General features: G+C 44.1%; 1 protein-coding gene across 4 annotated transcripts in view; it reads left to right on the top strand.

The window, feature by feature from the left end:
* The window catches only part of LOC143279972 (coiled-coil and C2 domain-containing protein 1-like), a 69754-nt gene that overhangs the window by 7172 nt on the left and 37997 nt on the right, over positions 1-24585 (top strand). For 3 of the 4 annotated variants that reach the window (XM_076584362.1, XM_076584361.1, XM_076584364.1), the window contains exons 2-12: positions 31-157; positions 2104-2198; positions 3406-3532; positions 4098-4187; positions 6097-6245; positions 19647-19719; positions 20390-20578; positions 21695-21837; positions 22954-23010; positions 23621-23815; positions 24253-24311. In XM_076584362.1, the coding sequence (XP_076440477.1) occupies positions 31-157; positions 2104-2198; positions 3406-3532; positions 4098-4187; positions 6097-6245; positions 19647-19719; positions 20390-20578; positions 21695-21837; positions 22954-23010; positions 23621-23815; positions 24253-24311 (1304 nt within the window). The remainder of the gene's footprint in view (positions 1-30; positions 158-2103; positions 2199-3405; positions 3533-4097; positions 4188-6096; positions 6246-19646; positions 19720-20389; positions 20579-21694; positions 21838-22953; positions 23011-23620; positions 23816-24252; positions 24312-24585) is intronic. The other variant, XM_076584363.1, reaches the window with a different exon arrangement.

Below are 24585 nucleotides of genomic sequence, written 5' to 3' on the forward strand. Positions count from 1 at the left end.
TATAGATAAGAATCACACAGTACTGTGCAGATGGGCTTTGGAATGCCTGCTGGCATGGAAGCCATGCTGAGTGAGGACCGAAAAGATCTGGAAGTTGAATTAGCTGCTCTGACCAAGAATGAGATGCCTTCAAAGGAATCTTCACCTTCCAAAGCAAGTGCGTATGTTCAGTGCATTGCACTCAGTCATGATCTGCTCTTTTTTTTAATGATTAATATTATCTATGTGGTGATTTTTAAAGTTAAATATGAGAAAGATAGACCCACCTATTTATTATAGTATCTGTTGTGTTTAAAATTTTACCTACTATCAGCAGCCATTATGGAGTTGAAAGCTTGGTGAGATTTAGTTTAACAGATTGTGAGAAATAGTCATTAAAAATGTATATTGAGCAGTTTCTGTAATAATTTACATTGGTGTGTGTGTGTGTGTGTGTGTGTGTGTGTGTGTGTGTGTGTGTGTGTGTGCATTTGGTGTATTGTAGTATTGTATTACACTTCAGTCACAAGAAGATTTCATCACCATGATACAGCACTAGACATATTTTTCTTTTTTCTTTTTTCTGTGTGTTGATGTCTGTTATATTAATCAAAGTAGATTTTTGTACATATTTTTTAACAGAATTTTGCCAGTTATATCTCTTATTTTTGCTGTTGATTCTTACCTGTGTGCAAACAAAGCATCTCAGTTCACTATCTCTTCAAAACACCAATACCCTGACCACACACAAGGGAGAGTATAAAAAACCCTGGTCCTTGCTGAGATTGAGTACAGAACTCTTGCTACTTAGTTAGGTGCTCTGTCAGACCACATCTCTCTCTCTCTCTCTCTCTCTCTCTCTCTCTCTCTGTATGTTTATGTATCTGTATGGTCTGGTTTGAATGAATGTATGCATGTGATTGTGTCCTAATAAAAGCTGATGTATTTTTCCCTTTCCATGGCAGTGACAAAAACAGATCCTATGAATCAATTCTAGACTTAAAGCTGACTTGTGTTGCAACATTATCTTTAAATAAATGCAGGTTGAGTATGACAACCACAAATATCAGGTTTCTTTGTATACTGACTTTATTATATTCTTCTGATATTCTTCTGCCCCTTCAACTGTCATCACATCACTTACATCTTCACCATAAAGATGCATTCTTGGCAATAGATACTAATAAAACTTCAGTGCAGCAATGATAAAGAGCAAAGACGCTCCCCTTGCATCCTTCACCAGATCCCTTCCCTGCCCTTGTCCCAAATCTCCTCTCTGTCTACAGCAATGAGATACGTTTTCTGCTAGAAACCTTAGTTTCTATATTACAGAAAACATGAGTGTCATGTTTATATTACAAGATAAAATAATTTGCTGTTGTTCATCTAGTAATATCCATTGCATGTTTCACAAGAAGGCATCAAAGAGTGTAGACTGACCCGCATATGTAACACCACATCTATTCTGTCCTAAGGAAAACAAAGTAATGTAGCTCATTCTCTGGACAAAGTATCAGTAACTTTTTAGTGGTGAAGGATGACAGAGGGTAACGTCTGAAAAATATTTAGTAAAAGTTTATTTTTTCAGATTGCTGTAAAATTTGGCGTGAATGTTGTACAGTGATTCCTGAAGCAACTACATTGTAAATTGAATAAAACTGGTAAGCTGGGTTTTTTCCTCCATGACATTGCTGGTCACCATTTTCTTTCCAGCATCATCACCACCATTACAGTTCCTTTCAATACACTACACACTAGTTAGTTTGTTTTATGACAAACAAAACGGGTTTGATAATAAGGTTTGACACACCTTGTCCCATGGTCTTTATGAGTTTACACTAGTGTATCAAGGGTCACTAATTATGATCCAGGGTCACTTGCAACACTTGCACAACTGTCTGTTCAATGTAAGATAAGCTGGTTTCATTGCACTAGAACTGAAGTCGGTTTCTCGTTCCTCATTCTGTGATCTCTGTATGATACACACTGATGTCACAAAGAACTCATAATGTGGAATGAATTCAATGTATGTATGTAAAAAAAAAAGTCGCAGTGTCAGTGTGTTTTCTTCATCTTCTCTTGCCTGCATTGGTATGCTGATGACAGTTTCTTCCTCTTTACCAGATCAGGTATCCATGTCAGAAGTGGAAAAGATGGCTGCACAAGCTCTTCAGGACCCTGATGAGGTGGTGTCTGACACAGAGGACCCAGAGCTTCTGGTGAGCAGTTGTTGTTTGTTTTTTTAATGACATCTGTTGATAACACAAAGGATACATAGACAAAAATACACACACATGCATACAGAAGAACAATCTAAGGAAAAACCAAAGGAGAAAATAAATTTTCTGTTGAAAATACAAAAAAGAGATAAAGAGGGACACTCTGATCACTTGAAAAATACTAATAGCATTCAAAATCTGTTGGGCAGAAAAAAAACACAAAAAAAAACAACTTTTTTTTTATAGTTTAAGTCATTGAAGACATCTAGGTATCCCATAGACTTGTAAATTTCCCTTTCTATATAATAATAATTATTAAAAAAAAAAAAAAAAATCAACATTGACCTTCTTTCATTTCCAGTATAATTCCAATCTCCTCTCTGTCTACAGCAATGAGATACTTTTTCTGCTAGAAACCTTTGTTTCTGTATTGCAGAAAACATGAGTGTCATATTTATATTACAAGATAAAATGTTTCTTCATGGTGTTTTTATTCTTGTATGCAATAATAATCTAGCCAGACATTTGCATGCACAAGTGTTAGTTTCATCTTGGATTACCACAGGTTGAATTTCAGTCTCTGATATGTCATTTTTGTCTTTGGTTTCATTTGCATGTCCTCTGTATTATTTTTCTCCTGTCATGTTGGTGCTTGTTTGTCAGATATCATCCACCTGACTTTGATACATAGGACATATTAATTTAATGCTGCTTGTTTTAAAACGACAACAACAAAAACAGCAGCAACAAAACAAACGTTACAAATGATATTGAGACTAGATGTGATAATCTTAGAGAAATTTTATCTTCTCACCCACTTCTGCCCACTGAAGAGCCACACCGTAAATCTTTATATGTAAATTATGAAGTAATAATAATAGGAAAACAAATAAAATTGCAGGCAGAAAACAGTACAAAAAAGATGGATGGTGCTGTCAGTGTAGTGACACGCTGTCCCTGGGGAAAGCAGCCTGAATTTCACACAGAGAAATCTGTTGTGACAAAAGAAGAGTAATACAAATGCAAATTGAGACTGTACAAATCTTTATTTAGAGTGACATCCATTTGAGTAAACCTTTAATTCAAATCACAAAGGAATATGTAATTTTCTGTGCAGTTATCTGTGTGTTGTGTGGTGTTGCAAAACACTGATGTGACTGACAATATTGCCTCATCTAGCATCATGACATTTTCTGAATCTCAACAGTCTGAGCTGGTAGAGCTGGAAAAGAGTGGAAATGGAGCAGAACCAGCCACAGAGTCGGAAACCACTGATCCAGAATCTCCCAAAGACACTGCATCAAGAATTCACCTGTCAGAGACCAGCGTTGAGGGTACAGACTATAAGACATCCATGGCAAACACTTCAATAATTGTCAATCAAAATGGAAGCAAATTGGCAAAGAGACAGGGTCTTCTCTGCTGTGTGGCCTTATGGCAATTTAACATGGGTTGCCAGTACAGAGACTGCAGCAGATAAACACAGGTGTGGCCATGTATGGGGGACTCAGGATGAGAGTTGCAGGAGTAATATCAGAATTTAGAATTTGCTCCTTTGAGAAATTCAGAAGAAAAGAGAAGAACTTCGAACTGATCTGTTTAAATTAATTCACTGCCCTTGAAACTTGTAGTTGTTTCCCTTGACATGTTGGCTGTCAGTGTGCTTTTTGCTATTTTGTTTCTGGTGGGCTGTGTATTTGTATTTGATAATGTGTGTGTGGGTGTTTGTGTTTGTATGTTTTGATAAAAAATAAACAGATGAAAACATGCATGAGCATACACACATATGCTCACGTAACCTGTATACTGTATATCACATTGGTGTGTGAGATGTGTTATAGCTTGTGATAAACTCTTCCAAACAGTTTATAAAATATGTGAACAAATTTGTTTCTCAAGGTACCTCTCAGAGTGCCATGGAAATAAAAGAAAATGGTGTGAAATCTTCAGATGAAACATTTGAGTTGCCTCCAGAGCCTACTGATGAAGGTATGTTGATGTCTCCCTCTCTGTGTGTGGGAGGGGGTGGGAAAGGGGGAGAGTGCACATGCAACCATGTGTGTGTGTGTGTCTGTCTGTCAGGTGTGTGTGGTGCACATGTGCATGTGTTGGTGTATGAATGCAATGTAGGGGGTGGAGGTGGGGGGGTTGGTGTGTGTGCATTATTGGAATAATTAGGAAATCACAGTACACATTTTTTGTGTTTCATAAATGTATAAGGCTAAATTACAGGTTTATTGTATGAAATTCACCTTTATGTGTGTGTGTATGTGTGTGTGCCTGTGCATGTGTGTGTGTGTGTGTGTGTATTTGTGTGAGTGCTTGTGCATGTGTGTGCTTGTGCATATATATATCTCTCTCTCTATATATATATATGTGTGTGTGTGTGTGTGTGTGTGTGTGTGAATCTCTTGGGACTGTTGTTTTCTTGCAAAAAGTGGACACTTGTATGGTTTAGATAAGAACAGTGCACTGTTGGCCTGGAGGTAATGCATCCACCTTGGAAGCAAGAGAATCACATCGCACTGGTTCAAATCCCACTGTCACCAATATTTTCTCTCTGTCCACTAGACCTTGAGTGGTGGTCTGGAGGCTAGTCATTCAGATAAGACAAGAAACGGAGGTCCCGTGTACATCATGCACTTAGCACATGTAAAAGAGCCCACGCCAACAAAAGCTGGAAAAATTCTGTAGGAAAATCCACTTTGACAGGAAAACAAACACACTTGCAGGCAGAAAAATACAAAAATGGGTGGCACTCTCACTGTAGTGATGCACTTTCCCTGGGGAGAGCAGCCCAAATTTCTCACAGAGGAATCAGTTGTTACAAAATTGTAATACACAATGGAATGCGACACAACACAATACAGTACGCCCAAATTTCTCACAGAGGAATCAGTTGTTATAAAATAGCAATACATGATACAATACAATACAATGCAGTGCAATGTAATGCAAACATTATATCATGTAGCAAGTAATGTGTCACTTATACAACTACATATATGTGTAAACAAATCAGAATCCTGCAGAAGTAATGAAAATAAATAAATAAATAGAAATTAAAATCTTGAATTGAAGATTGAATTATGCATAACCAAGTTTTTTTAAAATTTATTTTATATTGTTGCTGTTGTTGTTAATTTGAACCATTCTCTCAGATATACCCTTTCCTTTCCCATGTCTGTGTACAGTTACCCCACTTTCACCTCACTGGCCCATAATTAACTGCTGTAATCACAGTTTTGTAAATTGTGTACATGTCATGACGGGAGCTATAGCCGAATGGTTAAAGCGTTGGACTTTCAGTCTGAGGGTCCTGAGTTAGAATCTCGGTGATGGCGCCTGGTGGGTAAAGGGTGGAGATTTTTTCTGATCTCCCAGGTTAACATATGTGCAGACCTGCTAGTGCCTGAACCCCCTTCGTGTGTATAATTATGCAAACAAATGATCAAATACGCATGTTAAAGATCCTGTAATCCATGTCAGTGTTCGGTGGGTTATGGAAACAAGGACATAAGAACATACCCAGCATGCACCCCTACCCCCCCAACCCTCCCCTCCCTGAAAACAGAGTATGGCTGCCTACATCGCGGGGTAAAAATGGTCATACACGTAAAAGCCCACATATGAGTGAACGTGGGTGTTGCAGCCCACGAATGCAGAAGAAGAAGAAGAAGAAGAAGATGTCATAGTATTTGGTAGCATATTCTTTCGTTTTGAACATAATTGAAAGAAGAAGAAACTTTTCATCATTCTTGTTAACTGTTATCATTCCAGTTTTTATTGGACTCATTGTTTCTTTTGTACTTATGTTTTGTTGTTTTTTTGTGGGTTTTTCTTTTTCTTTTTTTTTTTTTCTTTTTTGCTGTTTTGTTGTTGTTGTTGTGAATTGCAGAATCAAAGAAGTTATTCCAGGCCCCTGAAGCACCCACAACAGTACCAGAAGCCCTGAACCAACGGCTGGAGAAATACAAAAGCTCTGAAGAAAGCGCCAGACAGGCTGGGGACAGCGGCAGGGCTCGCAGAATGGGAAGGATAGTAAAGGTAAACCAGTCATGTTGATTCTCTGTCTCCTCTCTCTCTCTCTCTCCTCTCTCTCTCTCTCTCTCTCTCTCTTTCTCAATATCTCTCTCTATCTGTATGTCTCTCTGGGGCATGAACAGAGGCTTTCAACGAGAAAGTTGCATTAAAGCAGCTCCATGAAACCTTTTTTTGATAGACAACAGCAGTTTTGTGGTTTTGTTGAGAGATTAATGAAGGACCATACCGCCAGCTGCCTTAGTATTCAGGGCCAGGTGTGGCTACTTTCTGCCAGTTTACCTGGGTTTCATGTTACATAGAGCCAAAGAGAAAGTGGCAGTAAAGACCCATGCTGACCTTTTGAACAGAATTGACACTGTGGAGAAAAAGACAGATCAAAGAGAAACAATCTGATTTTCCTTGGGATAAATTAAGAACCAAATGAAGACTGTGAGGGCATCATTCAGGTCCTACTGACTGACAAACTCGACTTAATGGACAGTGTTGGATTTGAAGACTTGGCAGTAAACCTGACTCACCAATCCTCCCAAAACCTGGAGGGGGTCAAGCTGGTGTTCCCTTGACCCCCTCCCGGGGGGTCACTACCTTGTTGTGGTCAGGAGGCTTAGTGGCCAGTGATTGAGCGAGCTATGTCGGCAGGGGCATCAGTGCTTCTGGGGGTTTACTGCTCTAGTCCCAGGTCTTATTTGACAGCCTACATAGCCATTGTAGCTGTTCAGGCTGAATAAGTGGTGGTTTTGTTGTTTTTTTGTACTGATGCCCCTGATAGGGCTTCCCATGCCAAACAGGTTGTGAGGCCCAAACTAAAAGTGACCCACTTTCCCTTTCGCTATTCTCTATTCTTCTTTTTACCGCCTCTTTACTGTCCTCAGCTCCCCATCAAGCCTTCTGTTCCACATTCTTTTTTCTCTGCGGCCTTCTTCAGGCCCGCCGTGTTTGCCGTGCGGCGCGACCTGTGATGGAGGGGAATGAGATCCTGGGGATTGAGAGAGCACGCTGCTCTCAACACATCCCTTTGGCTCGGACCTCTCCTAAGACAGGCGGCACACATTGGCCCGTGTGTGTCAATCGGCTATCCCATCGTGGGGCTGGGTCAAGACTGGCAGTTTGGAGGCTAACGAGGATAACCCCCGTAGTGCTCGGTTCTCTGTCCCCGGGAGCTGGGCATGATCAGGGGGGAATGCGTTGGAACTAAACTGTTAGTCGTATATCCCTCCCGAAACCTGGAAGGGGTCAAGCTGGTGTTCCCTTGACCCTGGCCCCTAAGTTGCACCACATGGTGGGTGGGTAAGGGAGGGATGAATTTACAATTATTAAAACCATGGCTTCCAACCAAATACACCCCCCTAAACTTGGGAAAAGGAGGAGACCAGGAACTGACGATTCGGACTCTGATTCGGAGGTCGGTGAGACCTCTGGATATTGGCCGTCGTGGCTTGTGGTGGAGGGCACTGATGACGACAAGCCCTTGTCGGCTCTCAGCCCCTTCGCTATCCAGAAGGGCTTCTAGTGTCTGGCAGGCTCACTGAAATCTGTCAAGAGGCTGAGGAGTGGAGCATTTTTGGTGGAGACAGCGTCAAAAAGGCAGACACAGCTTCTGCTTAAAGCAACCACTTTTGTGGATAGGGCGGTGAGGGTTTCCCCTCACAAAGGACTGAACTGTTCAAAGGGGGTCATCAGATGCCCGGAGTTGAGAGGAGTATCTGAAGCAGAGATCAAGAGCGAGCTGTCCTCTCAGAGAGTGACCGATGTTTACAGGGTGACAGTAAGGAAGGGGTCGGACAGAGTCCCGACCAACACATTTTTCCTCACCTTCTGCTGCCCGAATGTCCCCAAGGACATACGAGTCGGATACCTGCAGGTGAACGTAAGTCTGTATGTGCCGTCCCCTCTACGGTGTTTCAAGTGCCAGAAATTCGGACACGTGCGGGACCGCTGCAAGGAGGAAGAGGCGTGTGGCACCTGTTCAAAGGCGGCGCACCAGGGCGAATGTGTCAGTCCAGCCCATTGTGTGAACTGCGGAGGCGGCCACCCGTCGTCATCAAAAGACTGCCCCACCTGGAAAAAAGAAAAAGAAATCCAGAAGGTGAAGACGGAGAAGAAAATATCATTCTTTGAGGCACGTAAACAAGTGGAGGCTACATTGTCTAAGGCGTCTTACGCTTCTGTCGTCAGACCGATGGTGGACGTTGTGATCCAGACGACGTCCACAGGGACACAGACGGACGACCTACCTACCTTGGTAGAACTGTTGGCCTTGGGTGGAGGCGCTGTGTCCACCCCTTCCCATCCTGTAAGGCGGTCCTTGGGGGCTGCTGGGCGGGAGCGGAAAACCTCGGGCGGAGGCACAGTGTCTGCCTCCCGTCCCCCCCCAACCCCCCGGCCCCCTCGTCCCGCCCCTCGTCTGCCTGCCCCTTGGGCTGGTGGGAGTGCCCAGAAATCCCCCGTACCTCCAAAACTCAAGGAGGGGAGGGTTGCAGCCTCGGCGGGGTCGGGAAGAGCTGAGGTGGTGGATATTCCGGCTTGGTCGGAATCAGATAAGATTTTTAGCTCAAAAAACAGATATGCGGTCTTGGCCAATCTTGAGCCACCGCAAGCAGAGGAGCAGGGGGTAGTGATGGATTAGGCTGCTGCTTTATTTTTTAACCTTTCTTATGGCAGTGATCCATTGGAACATCCGTGGGTTTGACGCCAATTTCCAGGAACTCCAGCTGCTTTGTCGTGCCTTGAAACCTTCATGCTGGCGCTGCAAGAGACTCTGCAAAGAGATGGCAAGGTTTTATCTCTCTCTGGTTTTAACTCCATTTTTAAACCCACTCATCCGAAGCAAGAGGAATTGACAGGAGGTGTCGCTCTTTTTATACATAAGTCCCTTTTATACAGTAGTGTGGTTCGTCCGTCGGGATCGACGAGGACCATCTAGTCATCCTGGGGGTGGGTGGGTTGCGCTCTGTGGGTGTGCAGATGACTGATCAGGCCAATCTGCGCCCGGAAGGTTCTGATGCAGTGTGGACAGGGGATGGTGGCGGCTGTCGGGGACTTGCTGGCACTGCTTTTCCTGGCCTGTCTGCGTTGCTCTGCTGCAGCGATTCAGGATTTGGTGCCTTTGTGGACAGCTGAACGCCACTTTGGTCTGTCCATTGCATTCAGCTCCCATGTGTCGTGGCTGATGTTGAAGGCCTTCAGAGAAGCTTTCAGAGTGTCTTTGAAGCGCTTCTTTTGGCCTCCATGGGAGCGCTTGCCATGTTGGAGTTCGCCGTACAGCAGTTTCTTGGGTAGCCAGTGGTCTGGCATGCAAACTACATGGCCTGCCCAGCGCAGCTGGGCCTGCATCAAGATGGTGTAGATGCTGGGCAAGTTTGCACGAGTGAGCACCTCTGTGTCAGGGATCTTCTCTTGCCACTTTATGCCGAGAAGTTTTCTGAGGCTGGTGGTGTGGAAGTGGTTCAGCTTTTTGGCATGGCGTTTGTAGACCGTCCATGATTCACATCCATAGAGCAGTGTGGTGAGAACTATGGCCTTGTATACTTTGAGCTTCGTCTCCAGGGTGATGCCTCTCCTGTTCCAAACGTTCTTATGGGGTCCGCCGAAGGCAGTGCTGGCTTTGGCGAGTCTGGCATTCACCTCGTCGTCGATGACAACTGTGCGAGAGAGTGTACTGCCCAGGTATGTGAACTTGTCCACCGCGTTCAGTCGTTGCCCGTTGATGAAGATGTTTGGTTCAACGTAAGGCTTTCCTGGAGCTGGCTGGTGCATCACCTCAGTCTTCTTTGTGCTGATTGTGAGGCCAAAGTTGTCACAGGCAGCAGAGAACTTGTTGACACTGTGTTGCATGTCAGCTTCGGAGGCAGCGTTGAGAGCGCAGTCATCAGCAAACAGGAAATCGTTGATGGTGTCTGTCCTCACCTTGGTTTTTGCTTGAAGCCTCCTGAGGTTAAAGAGTGAGCCATCTGTGTGGTACCTGATGCCAATGCCTATGTCAGCGTCTCTGAAGGCATCTGTCAGCATGGCTGAAAACATGAGACTGAACAGGGTGGGGGCAAGAACACACCCTTGCTTGACTCCATTGGAGACAGGGAATAGTTCTGAAGTCTCTCCGTTGTCTTGGACTCAGGCCAGCATCCCATCGTGTAGTTGCAGTATGATGGTGATGAACTTTCTGGGACACCTGTACTTCGCCATGATTCTCCAAAGGCCATCTCTGCTAACAGCATCGAAGGCCTTGGTCAGATCGATATACGTGGAGTAAAGGTCGGCGTTCTGTTCCTGACACTTCTCCTGGAGCTGCCTGGCAGCAAACACCATGTCGATAGTCCCGCATTCTTTCCGGAAGCCACACTGGCTCTCTGGTAGGAGACCTTGCTCAAGGTGCGCTATAAGACGGTTGAGTAGCACTCTGGCCAGAGTCTTGCCTGCGACGGACAGTAGGGATATTCCACGATGGTTGTCACAGGCCTGACGATTTCCTTTGCGCTCGTACAGGTGTATGATGGAAGCGTCTTTGAAGTCCTGTGGAACTGCCTCATGCTGCCAGATGAGCTGGAACAGCTGATGAAGCTTCTCAGTCAGCGCCATACCACCTTCTTTGTAGACCTCAGCTGGAATGGAGTCTGAGCCAGGGCTTTGCCATTGGATAGCAGACGGATAGCTTTCTGGGTCTCCTCCAAAGCTGGAATGGCATCCAACGACTCACTGACTGGTACCTGGGGGAGTCGGTCGATGACTTCCTCATTGATGGTGGAGGGGCGGTTCAGTACGCTGTCAAAGTGTTCAGCCCATCTCTCAAGGATCCCGTCCTCGTCAGTGATCAGGGTAGAACCATCAGCACTGAGGAGTGGAGCAGATCCAGAGGTGGTGGGACCGTAGACTTCTTTCAGGCCGTTATAGAAGTTCTTCATGTCATTCCTGTCTGCAAAGCCCTGGATCTCATCAGCTTTGTTGCTCAACCAGGAATCCTGTATCTGCCGCAGCTTCAGCTGGATGGTGCTGCATGCGCTCTTCAGTATGTCTTTCTTTGGCTGTGACTTGGGATCTTCAATGTGGGCTCTGTTGGCTTGGCATTTGTCTTCTAGCAGCTGCTTGATCTCAGTGCAGTTATCATCAAACCAGTCTTTGTGCTTCCTGACAGAAGGCCTCAGGCACTCCATGGCAGTGTTGTACACCGTCTCATGCAGTGCGCCCCATGCTGCCTCCACATTCTGGTTTTCCAGCACGGTGGACTCAAGGCGTTCCTCCAGGGTGTCAGCAAAGCTCTGCTTGATGTTGCCTAGCTCCAGCTTGTTGACATTCAGGCATTTGAGTGCTTTCATGCCCTGAGGCCGTCTCTTGGGCTGGATGCGGAGGTTGAGCTTGGAGACGATAAGGCGGTGGTCTGTCCAGCACTCGGCGCTGCACATGGCCCTCGTGACTCGTACGTCCTGCCTGTCCCTCTTCCAGTCGATGAGATGCCAATGCCCAGAGCGAGGATGCATCCATGACGTCCTGTTACGGGTAGGGAGGCAGAAGATGGTGTTTGTGATAAGAAAGTCGTGCTCGGCACATGTCTGGAGAAGTAGTTGGCCATTGCTGTTACAGTTACCAACACCGTGCTTCCCAATCACGCCTTCCCAGGAGGTGCTGTCACAACCAACTCTCACGTTAAAGTCTCCAAGAATGATGAGCTTGTCTGCGTTGGGAACAGTGGTGATGACAGCGTTCAGGTCCTCGTAGAACTTGTCCTTGATCTCATCTGGGTTGGTCATGGTGGGCGCGTAGGCGGTGGTAAACTTCTTCCCATTGCATATAGGGAGTTTCATCGTCATCAGGCGATCGTTCACTCCTTTCGGGGGGCCAGCCAGCTTGCCAACGAGGGTTGTCTTCACTGCAAAGCCAACTTCAGCCTCACGTCTCTCTTAGGTCCGCGACCACTCCAAAAGAAGGTGTAGCCTGCGCCTCGCTCACAGAGTTCGCCTTCTTCTGCCAGTCTGGTCTCACTTAAGGCAGCGATGTCGATGTTGTACCTGGCTAATTCACTTGCAATGAGCGCTGTGCGTCTCTGTGGTCTGGCTGAGTCGCCTCTGTCCAGAAGCGTACGCACGTTCCATGTGGCAATGGTCAATGGGGTGCTCCTTGTTTTCTTCTTTCTTTCCTTTGTGTGTCGCCCGCTTGAGTAGGGTCCCCGTCAGCCGCGGTGTGCTGACTAGGGTGGTGTGGAGCAGGCAATGTTTAGGGCACCTTTTCTAGCCCCTTCCTCATGCCTTGGAGGTGAGCAGTGCTGTCCTGAAGAGGGCTGCTCAGTCGCTCAGGGGGCTGCCGATCTCCACCGCTGCTCCAGTCGGTGAAAAACGACCCTATGGCCTGAGCCACCTGTGTGCAGGTCCGCGGCTACGACTGCCAGTGTACCCACACCTGTCGCTTCGTCGCTCGCCTGTCACCACAGGGCTTGGGGAAAATGATGGTATGGGATGAAGGATGACTGATGACTTGCGCGATGACTTTGTTTATAGTGAGGAGGAGATGCGCACCGTCGACCTTACTCTCTTGTCCGAGACCGTCTGTATCCAGTGGCAAGACGAGGTCAAGACGACTGGAGATGGAAACGGATGCAGTGGATGACCAGGATGTCCTTTGTGCCTCGTCCTGCCCTCAGCACTCCACAGTGCTCTGCTGCAACTGCCTTCCTTTCCGTTGAACCATGAAGGTTTCTTCCGCAGAGTCTGCCGGATCCAGTCTTCACATGCCTGGGTAGACAAGCCCTAACTCACCGAGGGTTTGAGACCCGTCGGCTACCCTCACCTAGTTTAGCCAGCCTGTCAAAGGTGTTGCCCGGGGGTTGGGTGCTGCCGCATGCTAGCAGCTTCTAGGACCCATAGGTGAGAGCTGGGTGCTGGTGGGGACCAACAGAGGACGAACCACTCCCGGAAGAGCGTGACAAGCCCCCCCTCTAGAGGTACTACCCCTCCCGTGCACCCCCTAACCCCTCTTTTATACAGTACAGTTCCTTTAAGCACCCCTTTACAGGCGGTGGCAGTCAGAGTCACACTTAAGAAAACCATCACTGTCTGCTCTCTGTACCTTCCTCCTTCCGTCCGTGTTCTGAGGCAGGACCTCATACCTGGTCGACCAGCTCCCACGACTTTTTCTACTGTTGGGCGACTTCAGTGGCCACTCCCCCCGTTCTGGGGAAGTGAGATGACATCAGCCCGAGGTCTTCTTTTGGAAAACCTTCTTTCCGATATGGACCACTGTCTTAACGACAAGTCACCCACTTATTTTCATCTGTCCTCGTGAAAGCTCTCGTGTTTAGATCTGTCGGTCTGCGATCCATCGTTGGTCCTGGACTACGAGTGGAGAGTGCACGACGATCTGCACGGGAGTGATCACTTTCCTGTTGTCCTCCGCCCCACAGATGGAGAAGGTGACTCTCTGCCTGACCGCCAGAACTATGATAAGCCGACTGGAGAATTTTTACCACGAAGTTAAGAATGGAGCTGCAGGAAGAAACAGTCTTAAAAAGCAAGGATCCTGCTGACACTCTGACTCGGATTGTTTTAGATTGCGCCAAAGCAGCAGTCCCATCGTCTACCTCCAAGCCTCAGATGCCAAGAACGCCCTGGTTCAACGCGGAATGTCGGGAGGCCCGTAAGTCTCGGAAGAGAGCGCAACGACACGTCTTTCGGAGACCGGAGACCGATAGCGTTCGAACCCATCAACAGCTGAGGGCGAAAGCCAAGTATGTTTTTAAAAAGAGCCAGAGAAAATCATGGAGAGATTTTTGCTCTTCCTTAACCTCCAACACACCCAAGAAGAAAGTGTGGAGGGTTTTAAAAAGAATTAAGGGCAAAAACGCCTGCCCAACTTTTCACCATCTTAAACTCTCAGACGCTCTGGTCACAGAGAAGAAAGCAGTTGCCAATTTGCTTGCCTCCACAATCGAACTGAACTCTAGATCTGCCAACAAATCTGCTCGGTTTCTCAAAACCAAAAACCTGAAAGAAAAAACACCCTGCAACTTCTCTTCCGACAACACAGAGAGCTACAACCTTCCTTTCACTATGAATGAACTAAAATCTGCCCTTCAGACCTGCACGGATTCCTCTCCAGGAATGGACTAGGTCCATTATAAACTCTTAAAACAGCTTCCCAAAACCTGTCTGGACACCCTGCTCGAAGTTTACAACCACATCTGGATCACAGGCTTTTTTCCACCCTCCTGGTGCCAAAACCGGGAAAAGACCCCTCGAACCCCTCCAACTACCGCCCAATAGCACTGACCAGCTGCATCTGCAAACTGATGGAGAAGATGGTCAACAGTAGACTGATGTGGAAACTAGAGACCGATGGCTTTCTGGCAAAAGAACAGTGCGGTTTCCGCAAGCATCGCTCTACCGTTGATCATCTGGTTCGTCTGGAAACCACTGTAAGAAATGCCTTTGTAAACAAACAGCATGTGGTGGCCATATTTTTTGACTTAGAGAAAGCTTATGATACCACCTGGAAATTTGGAATCCTCTCGGACCTGCACAAGCTCGGCTTCCGAGGACACCTGCCCCAGTTCATCCACATCTTTTTGCAAGACAGACAATTCCAGGTGAGGGTCGGCACCACCCTGTCCGACATTCACGAGCAGGAGCTGGGTGTTCCGCAAGGGAGCGTTCTGTCGCCAGCTCTCTTCAGCATCAAAATTAATGACATCGTTCAGTCGGTTCAGAAAGGATCGGACAGCTCGCTGTTTGTGGAAGATTTCACCCTGTATGCAACTGGCAGCACGTATGCCAGCATCCAGCGACGGCTTCAGCTCTGCGTCGACAAAATCCAGTGTTGGGCAGAGGAGAATGGTTTCACCTTTTCGTCCTCCAAAACTGAGTGTATTCATTTTCATAACTTTCGCCAGTTCTATCCGGACCCTGAAATCTGCCTGGAAAATCCACCATCCCGGCAGTCAAGGAAGCCAAATTTTTAGGAGTTATTTTTGATCAGAAGCTGAACTTCCTCAGCCATATCAAACAGCTGAAAGTATCTTGCCAAAAAACCCTGAACATCATCCAAGTTGTGGCACACACGGACTGGGGTGCTGATAAGAGAACTCTCTTGCACCTCTACAGAGCCCTGGTCCGGTCCAAACTGGATTACGGAAGTGTAGTATACGGCTCAGCCAGACCGTCTTACCTGAAACTGCTGGACCCTATACACCACCAAGGGCTCCGTCTCAGTTTAGGTGCTTTCCGCACCACCCCTGTGCACAGCCTGTATGCAGAGGTGGGGGAACCGCCTCTCTCCAACCGCAGACTGAAGCTGACCCTAAATTATTACTTGAAACTGTTTTCTGAACCTACAAACCCTGCTTACGACGCTGTATTCAACAACCCTTTCAACAAGAAATTTAAAGACAACCCAAAGCTGCAACCCTCCTTTTGGACTCCGCATTCAGCCGCACATAGAAAATGCTGATCTGATGTCGGTAGCATCTCAGATTTCTCCAAGTTCCCCGACAGCCCTCCGTGGACCTTTAGAACACCTGAGGTCCGGTTCGATCTGGCCTTGTACCATAAAGACTCCACCAGTTCTCTGGCCTACAGAACTTACTTTTCAGAACTCTGCCACAAATTTCCCACTTTTCAAAGAATCTTCACTGACGGTTCCAAGTCAGAGGACGGAGTCACTGCATCTGCGTTCTGTCCCATCATTCCTGACCAGCCCTCTACGGAACACATCCTGTCTGACAGCTCAGTGTACACTGCGGAACTGACCGCACTGGTTCTGGCGGTAAAAATGGTTCTGTCTTCGAAACAAAAGAGATTCATTGTCTTTTCCAACTCGTTGTCAGCTCTGGAGGCGATCGCCTGCAGGAATGTCATTCATCCCAAACTGCTGGAATTTTATGAAGCTTTTACTCTTGCAACGAAGAAAGGATATGAGGTTGTGTTGGCCTGGGTTCCCGGACATGTTGGCATTCGTGGTAACGAAAGGGCAGACCTGCTGACCAAGAACGCTGTAAAGAAAGAATTATCGAGATCCTTTGTACTATACACAGACATGAAGCAGAAGGTGAACACTTATGTTAAGGATCTTAAGGCAAGAGGAGTGGAACACCCAGACAGACAACAAGCTCGTCCAGATCCGTCCAGACCTAAAAGAGACCCTCCCTTCAGGGGTGAAGAACAGAAAGGAGGAGTCTGTGCTGTGCAGACTGCGTACGGGGCACACTTTTTTTTTACTCATTCTTACTTGTTAAAGGGGGAAGAGGCCCCTCGATGTATTCCCTGTGATGAGCCTCTCACCATGAAACACGTGCTCCTTGACTGTTGGGATCTGCATGACGTTAGACACAGATATTACACGACGGTTTCTTTGAAGACCTTGTTTCGTGATGTCCCTCCATGGACACTGATGGACTTCTTGAAAGAAGTGAACATTTTTAATCAGATTTGAAGGTTTTAAACTATGGAAGTTTTTTTAAACTTTGAGTGGAAAGTTTGAAGTGGTGATTCGTTTTAATTGTTTGTTTTTTTACCCTTGTAGTAGTTATTAACGTGGCGATAGCCTTGAGATGGCCTTAGTGGTCGGCGAGGCTTTAAGCACCATAATTTCATTTCATTTCATTTGACTCACCAATAATAGTTCATTGCTGTTTCTATAAGGACAATGTAAAGATTCCAAAAGAAAATTGAAAGGTAAAGATTTCCCATGCATGTGTGTGAGATTGGAAGAAGGCTTCTAAAGAAGGCAAGGGATGACAGAAAGCAATGTTTCATGGCATTTAATATTTTGTGATTGAGGGGAGAAAGTTTGATTATGACCTTAGTGACAGACTGATGGAATCCACACAGGTAGTTGGTCAGCCCAGTGCTGTGCAACATTTTATTCCTAGCAGGAATTTGAAGGGTAACAAAACCTCTTTGACACCAGTAAAATGTCATCCTGTCACACTGCCACACATGAATGTACAACTTCTGTCCTGGCCTGTCAAACTGGGCTGAACAAGGTCAGGGGCATGATGACACATCTGTGTCAAGTACAAATCAAAGTGTGGGTGGCAGTGTCTTGGGCAGGGTGGAGGTGGATACCTGTGTAAAGTGTCTGGATAAAGTTGTAATTAAACAACCTTTTTCTTTTTCAATATGGAACATCAACAGATTACTTTAAAACTTAGAGACCAAGATTAACTTGGACTTTTTATGTATTGCTGAAACTTTTGTTGAATACTATGACATAACAGTATTTGATGGATATAATGTTTTCTGTAAACCTGCAGTCGAACTTTTTGACCACAGAAGATGTTCAGTTGTTTGGTGTGTCTGATAAGAAATGAATTTTCCCCTTTTGTGAAAATCATTGACTTATAGTATACTAATTTTTGTGTATATCTTTTTGATGAACTGGTGTGGGGACATTGAAAGGTGTACTTTATGTGTGTGTGTATGTTCCTCCAGAAGGTTCTCCTTTTTACTCTCATTTTGACATTGACAATGGTATTCATTTGCTCAAAGGATGTCTGGTCGACTGTTTCGTGAACAATGATGCTTATGTTGTATTATGTGGCAGTTTAAATAGTAGAACATCAAACATAGCTGAACGTTTTTTTGTGTGCAATATTCTATACAAGATACACAGTATGAAAGCCAGTTGCTTAGTTCAGTGCACTGTTCATGAGACCGTACTTTGAATAATCATTTGAAAATGTTATTGAATATATGCACCACTCTAAACTTCAGTACTTTAGACGACATGTCAAATGTTGATCTTGAAGGTCACTTCACAAACATATCAGATGTTGGTAATTGTGTGAATGACTGTTTATTCTTTCTTATAAACTTTTTCTCTTTAGTGTTTGTTAATATGAATTATGTGTTGGTGAAAGGATTGTTTCTCATCACATGCCTGTCAGTCTGTATTGAATTCCAAAATGATGAATTATATCATGTGAATAAAACAAGAAAGGAACAGAATATAGATAAATTTCTTTCAGACAGTATGAAAACTGGTGTCTTCATTTGCACACAGATACAGTTGGTGTCAGAATGAATGTTACCATGAATCTAATTGATGATGATATAAAGAATGCACTTGATATGTTTAATGACTGCATGAGAGAGTGTGCCAAGTGAATGAAAAGGCATGTGTCCTTAAACATTGGGGAAAGACCAACTGATTGGTATGATGAAGAATGTTGAATAAAAAAAAAAAGAAAAAAAAGAGAAGAAGACAGCTTAGAAGAGGTGATGCTCATCAGACATAGAACTTAAGAAGTCCAGCATGAATACAGAAAAGTTAAACGTGAGTACAAAAAGTTACTGTATAGAAAAGAAAAACATTTTAATGACACATTTTATTTAAACTTGTAACTGCTATTCAAAATCTAAAATAATTCTTTGTAATAATATTCATAAAGTGTCATTTAAAAAGAAACGACCTGTAAATGACATTGATGTTGATACTTGATTTAAGCCTTTCACTTCCGACCATGGATATATCTGTGATTTAGGAGTAACTGCATTATCAGTTGTCCAGTCACTCATTTGCATATGCTTACTTCATTGCAAATGGTGACTGCCATGATGAGTGTTGAAGCAGTATCTCAGCAAGTTTTGGTTCAGTTTTAACGCAGATTTTTAGTGAAGGATACAGCATAATTGCACTTGGTTGTTGTGTCTAATACATTTGTTAATATTCTGCTGGCACAATGTTTTTCTTCTGTCATTGCTGCTGTGTGCCTGGAACTACCTTTTAGAAAGTGTCTGGATTTGTTCTTACATACCATTTATTTACCTGTTTGCTAGCTGAATCATTCCACATAGTGCCTGAATTTTTCTGCTTAAGTTGTATATGGTCACAGCAACAGACTTAAGCTTGGATAGTAAGGAAGTGTGAGCATGTATTACTTTCTCAATGAGTGTTCACATGCAGGTAAACAGACATTCTGTAAGTTGAAACCTACATGTGCCTCCATCTGTGTTTAATGTTAGATACTTTCATATGTGCACCCATTTACACATGTATGTATAAGCACATATACACAAGTTTACATACCGATACACACACATACTGTACTTTGTATATGTCTAAGACACATCCAAACACACATGTGTATCCATTTATGCAAATTCATTTGAACATTTTTTTTCTCAAGGCCTGACTAAGCGCGTCGGGTTACGCTGCTGGTCAGGCATCTGCTTGGCAGATGTGGTGTAGCGTATATGGATTTGACTGAACGCAGTGACGCCTCCTTGAGCTACTGATACTGATACTGATAGCTGAATCAGTAGCAATGATCAGCATTGACTTGAAGTTGTGTACCTTGTAAATGGAGAGAATTACTCATTATCTTAATCCTTTACTGTCCTCGTCTAATAACTTTTCTTTCAAAACTGTTCTTTCAATTTGTGCTCCATGACATTTGACAAATTTCCCCCTGATACTTTTCAGCAATATGAGAGGGCCATCAAGGCCTACAGTTCTGGCGAACCTGTGAACTTTGAAGATCTGCCAGTGCCTCCAGGTAATTTCTCTGTTGCTGTTGTACACAGCTTAGTTTGATCCACAATGCTTTCTTCCTTCCCCATGCCCAAACTCTGTTTTGTGCGTTCACCTGTCCCTTCAAAACTGAGCATCATGATTTTGATTCTTCAAATGCAACATATGTACACATGTATTCATGCACGCACATGCTCACAAGCATGCACACACAAACTTGCACATATGTCTAAAATTGATGTGAGAGGGATGGGAAAGGGAGTGATGATTAGAAGAGGCAAGGGAGAGGATGGATTTTCATCTAAAACAGAAGAACAAACACACACATGCACGCGCGCACGCGCACACACACACACACACATACACGCGCACACGCACACGCACACAGAAAACACAGACACTCACACACATGCGCTCGCAAGCACATGCACACAGACACATGTACACACGCACTCTCTCTCTCTCTCTCTCTCTCTCTCTCTCTCTCTCTCTCTCTCTCTCTCTCTCTCTCTCTCTCTCTCTCTCTCTCTCTCTCTCTCTCACACACACACACACACACACACACATACACACACACTCACACACACACTCACTCACTCACACTCACACTCACACACACATTCCTCAAACCATCCCAACCCACCCCTTCCCCCACACACACTCTCTCTCATAGCATCCATGCTGCCTCTGTCCAGAATTCAGCCCCATCCCTACGGACTCGAACCCCCCTTCTTTCCAGAGGCCAGCCAAGTTGCCGCCAATAACTGCCACCACCACCACTGCTGCTGCATCTAGTGCCAGAATGTCATCAGTAATGCAGCAATCAAATTCTCACCACAGACCTGATGTTGACGCTGCCTCTGGCACTGCAGTGAAAGCCAGGCGTATGTGATTTGTTTCTTTTGTGTTGGAGTGTGTTGGGAGTGTTTACAGTACATGTGTGTGTGTGTGTGTGTGTGTCTGTGTGTGTGTGCGTGTGGTGTGGTGTGGTGTTGTAGTGTGTGTGTGAGGGGGGGGTCGGTGGGGGATTGGGGGGGTCGGTGTTCGTGTGTGTATGTGTGTGTGTTTGGGATAGGGTGTACATTTGTGTGCATGTGGTATTTTGATAATATCTGTGTGCGTGTGCTCGTTCTTTAGTTTAGCGTCTTTTCACTATTAGTGATATTAGACGAGAGAGGGAGAGAGAGAGTGTGTGTGTGTGTGTGTGTGTGTGTGTATGTATGACGGGCGCAATAGCCTAGTGGTTAAAACATTGGACTTTCAATCTGAGGGTCCAGGATTCAAATCTTAGTAATGGCGCCTGGTGGGTAAAGGGTGGTGACTTTTCCTGTCTCCCAGGTCAACATATGTGCAGACCTACTGGAACAATCTTCGAGTGCATACACACGCAGAAGATCAAATATGCATGTTAAAGATCCTGTAATCTATGCCAGCGTTCGATTGGTTATGGAAACAAGAACATACCCAGCATGCACACCCCCAAAACAAAGTATGGCTGTCTACATAGGATAAATAAACAAAACAGTCATACATGTAAAATGTTACATTTCTGTCTGAGTGTGTTTGTGTGCATGCCTGAAATCTGATTGAAAGACACAGGAAACAAATGATGAGCGCCTAATGGCAGCCATCATTTAGCTCTACCCAGGTAGGCAGCCTGTTGAACAAATGACCCTGAATTTGGAAAGCACTTAGAGCTTGATCTCTGACCGAGGATGGTGCTATATAAGTATCCAAATCAGTCATCATTCATCCATATATTGATAGAAAATAAATGGATGAAGAATGCGTGTATTTGTACACACACACATACAAACATGCACACACATAAACACACACACTACATATTTACACACATTTTGCTCGTGCGCACGCACGCACGCACACACACACACACGCACACACACACACACACACACTTACAAAATAAAAACAGTGAATCTACATCCACACATACTCATTCATTCTAGATTTTCCCCTGTGCTTTCTATTATATCCAGCATTACTGAAGAGAGGAACATCAAGACAAGAGTACCAACTGGAGTTCCTCCAGAACCGTAGGGATGAGTTCCGTAATGCAGCTTTAAACGCCAAGAGATGTGGTGACCTTGACACTGCCAAACAGCACCTGTGTACAATGAAGGTACCAGGCTTTGAAGTACAAGGGTTTACATGTGTGTGCTTGTGTGTGACTGAAGCCTGTTTGACACAGGAAACGAATGATTAACTTCAAAAGGCAGCTCTCAGTCAGCTTTACCCAGTTCGGCAGCAAATGACTCCATGTTTGTAAAAGGCATATAAGTTAGCTTCTGACCAAAGATAGTCATGAAGTAGGTATAAGTAATAGTAATAAAAAGGGTTAGTTGGGTCTAGTGATGACAGGTGTTAATAGAGGTTGTGTGTGTGTGGTTGTTGGTGTCTTTTGTGTTTATAGATGCATTTTTTGCACATTTGTGCTTTTTTGTTGCTTTTTGTAAAAGATAAATGTGACTTCTGTTTTACCTATATACATCAAAAAGTTAGTAAGTTCAGCATGAAATGAAGTGAAATTATGCACACTTGCTTGCATACACAGTTTATGTGCACACACACAGAGTTTCGTCTAATATAACCTGAAGCAAATAAATGTCAAATTGAATGTTACTGCTACTGCCACAACTGCAAATACTACTACAAAAACAATGCACACACACACACTCACACACCACACACACATGCGCGCACACACACACACACACACACACACAAACAACTAACTTGGAGGAAGTATTTGATAAAAAAACAACAACAACAAAGCAACCCCTTTGGTCTTTTTCAGTTTGTCCCAGACTGATCTATCTGTTTATCCATCCATCTACATGTCTGTTTCTGTCTCTCTGTCCTTCTGATTATCTATCTTTGTTCACTTTAACCTTTATCCAGCTGCCTGTCTTGTGTGTCATCTCTCTCTCTCTTGCTCTCTCTCACTATCCCTCTCCTCTCTTTCTCCCATCCTGAATGATTATGTTATATATAAGGATACTGCCTTTGTATATTCTTATTGTGTCAGCATCATGAATGCAAGTTATGCCCTTTTTTTCATTTTTTATGTTATATTTTCTTCTTTTCTTCTGAGGGCAGAATAAAAAAAAAAAAGACTGTTAGTCTCAATAAAAATAATTTTGACTTGACATACAAACATGCACATATGCACACATGCAGTCTTGTTGATATTTGAGTGTGTGTTCAAAGACAAAAATCTGCACATTTTTTCCCTCAGGGGATAGAGCAGATGACAGAGGCTTTGAAAGCTGGAGAGTCTGTCGATCTTTCGCAGGTAATATAACACATGGCTTTATCTGTGGGATATAGACTCATTCTATGTCTGTATTGCATGTTTTCTTCTGCTTGCGTACATGGAATCATTCTTGTAAACTGCCATTCTTTGCGTACTGGCAAAATATTTTAGCCATTAAAATCTTCGGTGCTAAAAATTACTGCCTCCTGGATATGTCAGATACATGGGTATGTATGTTTTTTGCATGTGTTTTTGATGTGTATGTTCCGTTACATGTAATTTTAATGTGTGTGTGTATGTGTGCGTGCATGTGTTTGTGTGTTTGTGCAAGTGTGCATGTGTATTTGTGTGTGAGAAAACACTTTACAAACTTGCAACCTAATACAGTAACTGATCTCTAAGTGAGAATACCCCACAGTTTGTGAAACACTTTTAAACAAAAAAAATGTCTTGACAAGTGAATTTTTGTATGACTAGAACTTCACTGCATAGTTTGTCACACAGAAGTGTATCGATGTTTGATGCAGTGATTTCAATGCACATTTCTCCTGTACAGAGCAAATTTGAGTAAGATTTTTTCCCATGGAAATTTAAGGTACACTACTTTTAAACAAAACTATTCCTCAGTGTGTTTTATTTTTTGCTTCAGTTTGGATTTGGAGTACCAGTGTTACAAAGCACTGACTGTAGTTACCTTGCTCTCCACCTCCAGGTTCCACCCTCACCGACCGACAGTGATCATAAGGACAGGCACATTGTTGTTAGTGCCGATGAGTTCACTCCTTCTGCTGACCGTGACACCTTGTTCGCTCAGCTGGAACAGGACATTATTGGTCAGATGCGGGTCAGTTGAAATGACAGCTGTAATTGCTGTCATTTCCACATTTGATCTTTCTTACTGACTTAAACTTTTCTTTTATTTCTTCTCTTTCTTTCCTTCCTTCTTTTTGTATGACTCACTTTTTTTAACTCTTTTTTTGTCTCTGTCTTCTTTTTTGACACATTTTTGGTGGGGGTTTTTGTTTTTGTTTTGTTTATTTATGCATTTCAGGGTTGTTGGTTTTTTCTTCTTCTTTGTTTCCTATTTTCTCTTGACAAAAGTGATTTGAATATATAGACTTTATTGTCCACCACTCTGTTAAGAGTGAGATAGGAGTATGTTTTATTTTCTTTGTTTCTTTCGTTCCTTCTTTCTTCTGTTTTTTCCCTCCATTCCACTCTTCTTTCCTTTTTTTCCTTTTTATGCACTATCAATGGGTCATGTTATCTGTTTTTTTACAGATGTGTGCCACAAATTCACAGCATTTTACCAGTATTGGAGATGAACCTGCTGCATCCAAGTATGAGAATATATGTTGGTGTTGTGATGGTGTATAGTTGTCAGTATTGTTACTCTGTAGTGGTCGTGCCATTGTGTTTTACAGTAATGTTTAAAAGTTGCATGTGCATGGGAAATTTGGGTCCAGTGTGCAGCATGCACTTAGCACACTTAAAAGAACCCATGCCAACAAAAGTGTTGTCCACTGTAAAATTTGTCTTTTATAACAAAACAAACACACTTACAGAGGAGAGAAAAGAAACAGAAAGGTAGTGCTGCACTGTGGCAATGTTCAG

This window comes from Babylonia areolata, chromosome 3 (assembly GCF_041734735.1).
Source record: "Babylonia areolata isolate BAREFJ2019XMU chromosome 3, ASM4173473v1, whole genome shotgun sequence".
NCBI classification, from domain to species: Eukaryota; Metazoa; Mollusca; class Gastropoda; order Neogastropoda; family Buccinidae; genus Babylonia; species Babylonia areolata.